Raw genomic sequence first — 3,717 nt, 5'->3', positions numbered from 1 at the left:
AGATGTTATTAATGCTGCGTCATGTTTCAGGTCCCGTAGATGTTATTAATGCTGCGTCATGTTTCAGGTCCAGTAGATGTTATTAATGCTGCGTCATGTTTCAGGTCCCGTAGATGTTATTAATGCTGCGTCATGTTTCAGGTCCCGTAATGTTATTAATGCTGCGTCATGTTTCAGGTCCCGTAATGTTATTAATGCTGCGTCATGTTTCAGGTCCAGTAGATGTTATTAATGCTGCGTCATGTTTCAGGTCCCGTAATGTTATTAATGCTGCGTCATGTTTCAGGTCCCGTAGATGTTATTCATGCCGAGTCATGTTTCAGGTCCCGTAGATGTTATTAATGCTGCGTCATGTTTCAGGTCCCGTAGATGTTATTAATGCTGCGTCATGTTTCAGGTCCAGTAGATGTTATTAATGCTGCGTCATGTTTCAGGTCCCGTAGATGTTATTAATGCTGCGTCATGTTTCAGGCCCCGTAGATGTTATTAATGCTGCGTCATGTTTCAGGTCCCGTAGATGTTATTAATGCTGCGTCATGTTTCTGGTCCCGTAGATGTTATTAATGCTGCGTCATGTTTCAGGTCCCGTAGATGTTATTAATGCTGCGTCATGTTTCAGGTCCAGTAGATGTTATTAATGCTGCGTCATGTTTCAGGTCCCGCAGATGTTATTAATGCTGCGTCATGTTGAGTCTTACCTGTTTGGGTTGCTCCACAATTTGCAGGAAGGGTCCGTCCGCTGGAACACAGAGAAAGAATGACTCAGCATGAACTTTCACACTTTTAGAGTTCAGCGGGAGCTTTGTGAATAATTAAAGTCGTCAATATTCATTTTACATGTTTTGGAGTTCTGAAAGCTCGGCTAACTGTTTCCCTCTGCTTCCAGTCTTTATGCTAAGCTAGGCTAAACGTTTTGAAAATGCTTTAGCAGACATGAGGATATAAAAGCATTCAGATTCTTCCTCTAATAAACGCTGACGTCTTTGTAACAGCGACCGCTAGCCTTTCGCCGTGGCGAACGCCACTGGTCCACAAACAGAAAGCGAGTCACGCTCAAGCTCGTTTATCTTCTGCAGCATCGTCCTCCATCAACCACAGGAACAGTTAGAGGTCGGACCAGTAATCTGATTACAAGGACCAACCAGTTCAGTTCAGGACCATCTCAATAAGAAGGCATCGGAGGAACTGATGCATCATGTAAACGCAGCGAGGGGACACGCCCCTTTACGACCCAGTGTTCCATCTTTAATTCAGCATCAAACGGGGAAGCGAGAGCAGAAAGTCTTCGGCCCACTCTCACCCACCGACGGCGCGTCACGAAACTCAACTTTCACTTTACGGCCACAGAAACGGCTTCATAAAGACATAGCAGCAGAACGGCATCACTTCCTGTTTGTCTCGCAGCACACGGAGCAAAAAGCCCGGCACCGGCACCGGACCGGACTCACAGAACGTGTGACCAGCAGCGCTTCGCATGTAATTAGATCAGTCACATTTTCTCGGGGGGGGGGGGGCGTCCCCTTAACCGATCATTAACCGATCAACATCCGCCCTCACCTGCCGGCCGACCGCCGGACCGACAGTTAAAAGGTGCGACTCACCTGTCCGCAGGGACGAGGTGTGAGACATCGCAGGAAAGTGAGTGAACTCCCACGACGGGTCCATCATGATGTTGTCAAAGATCTGCAGGGGGGGGGGGGACAAGCAGGCGGGACATTTACACACTTTAAACGAAGACTGATGGGAAGACGCTGGGAGAAACGTTCCAGGGAAAACCGCTCGACTTCAGGGATCAAAGACCTGCCGGTAGAAACGATGCGATGCAGAAACGCGCTGATAAAAGCGGATCGCACCGATTCACCGATTCACCGATTCACCGATTCGTACGCTCATTCGTTCTCCTTTCAGACACCGGAGCGCTGAGACGGCAGGAGCTCTCAGAAAAGGAGAACGCGTTTCCGAATGTTCAGGTTTTGGTGGTTTTGGCGGCGTTGGCCGACGCCCCCACGCCCGCCGGGTGCTTTCCAGCGACATCAGGATATAGAAAAAGGTTCACGTTGTATAAAACGTGCGCTACGCAGAAGAGAAGAGGCGTTTACCTGGGTAGAAGGGTGAAGGTAGTGCTCGTCTGCCGCCATGGTGTCTGCAAAGGTCAGACAGTTAGGTCAACGGGGGGCGGAGCTACGCTGTCAACAAGCATCCGCCAAACAGAGAAACTTTTTCAATCCTGATCGTATTTAGATTTGGGCTCGGTGGTTGCGACGCCGTTATTAACGAGGTTTACCGGTGACATTCACTATTGATCAGGTGTTTGGAACAACCTAATCACACAGATGAAACCAATCAATACAAGAGATTTCATCATCATCAGCTTCATCCTTCCTCCTCCAGAGACCCCGGGAGGTCCAGTTTGGTTTCATGGCTCCACAGAACCGCATCCTAAACCTTCTAATCTGATCCGATTCTTACAAACAGCTGATGAATTCCATATTTTGCTCATGAACCTTTATTTTTATCATGAATAAAGTAGAGAACTTCTTTAAAAACAACATTTATGACTGAATTCATTTGTAATTTACATGAATTAATGTTTATTTCTTAGTAAATAAACCTCTGCCACTGGACGCCGCGCGCCCCCCTCACCGGTTCCGCGTGAACGCGCGGGCTGCGTGGCTAACAGCTAGCACCACCGGACTGTTCCAAGTCGTTTGAATCGTCAAAACGAGAATAAAGATAAATAGATGACGTCAGCGTCTCCGTTTGAGTTCACGTCGAAGTTTAATTTAAGCTTCAACGCGTCCTGGAGGAGTTCGTGCTAGCTAGCTGCGAGCTAGCTGCTGAAGGTACGCGGAGGAAACGTAACACGAAACCCCGTTCAGAAAAACGTGTACTTTACAATTTACCGTTTAGTGTCTTTAATACCTTGAACTATACGGCTTTATTAAAACGAATTCGAATCAGAAGAACTCAGTCGTGTATTCGGCGTGTAGATAATCCACAGAATGGTTCGTTTTATACCAAAGTTTCCGTTATTGTTGGCGTTTGACGTTTCAAACCGCGCGTTCTCCTACCGGGAAAAAAAGGAGCCGCGGCGGCTCTAAAAAATATAGTTCCAGTTTATTTAAAGCTTTCACGTCAGATACACGAAAGCCGAATTTAGCCGTAGCTTTAACCGAGCCGGCATTACCGAGGAGGATGCTCGAATCTCTGCTGAGGAGAAAAACAAACCTCTAGAAAATAAAAGTTCTCATTTCTGAGTTGAACTTCTGGGGAAACGTTCTCGACGTTAACAAGGAAGTGAGCGGCGCAACAAAGCGCGAGAGAGTTAACGGGTCGCGGCGACAGGATGGCAGCATCCACCGCTAACTAGTCGCCTTACCTGGTTAGTTGGCTCAGGGTTTAAGTCTCTACATGAACTCCGAGAGACGGTCCTCAATCCCCGACACTGCTAGCCGAACTCCTGCTCATCGCTTAGCCGTGTCCATGATGAACCAGCGACCCATTCGCAACGACTCGGTTCAGCCTTTACTGCGTCACGACGCGTTATAACCGCGTCATAACCTTCGATTGAAAGAGCGCGCGGTCTGATCCGAGCGAATAAATGTGACGTTTATTCCCAACAGCGCGCAGCGAAATCCAGCGTGTAGCGCGGAGTTTCTGACACTTGTTCAAAGTTGAGTTCCTTCTCGACTGGAAATTCCCTGTGACGTCAGGTTG

The 3,717-nt window shown here is 47.9% G+C and overlaps 1 protein-coding gene across 1 annotated transcript in view; it reads right to left on the bottom strand.

Moving 5' to 3' along the window:
• The window catches only part of nfkb1 (nuclear factor of kappa light polypeptide gene enhancer in B-cells 1), a 12,828-nt gene extending 9,344 nt beyond the window's left edge, over window positions 1-3,484 (bottom strand). The window contains exons 1-4 of the mRNA XM_068740391.1: window positions 3,380-3,484; window positions 2,100-2,143; window positions 1,602-1,683; window positions 699-739 (exon numbers count right to left, since the gene is read on the bottom strand). Coding sequence (XP_068596492.1) covers window positions 699-739; window positions 1,602-1,683; window positions 2,100-2,138 — 162 coding nt within the window. The 5' untranslated portion in view covers window positions 2,139-2,143; window positions 3,380-3,484. The remainder of the gene's footprint in view (window positions 1-698; window positions 740-1,601; window positions 1,684-2,099; window positions 2,144-3,379) is intronic.
• Between the last annotated feature and the right edge of the window lie 233 nt (window positions 3,485-3,717).

Source organism: Brachionichthys hirsutus, chromosome 6 (assembly GCF_040956055.1).
Source record: "Brachionichthys hirsutus isolate HB-005 chromosome 6, CSIRO-AGI_Bhir_v1, whole genome shotgun sequence".
Lineage (NCBI taxonomy): Eukaryota > Metazoa > Chordata > Actinopteri > Lophiiformes > Brachionichthyidae > Brachionichthys > Brachionichthys hirsutus.
Note: the sequence above shows the minus strand (reverse complement) of the source record. Positions and strands in the feature narration are given on the sequence as shown.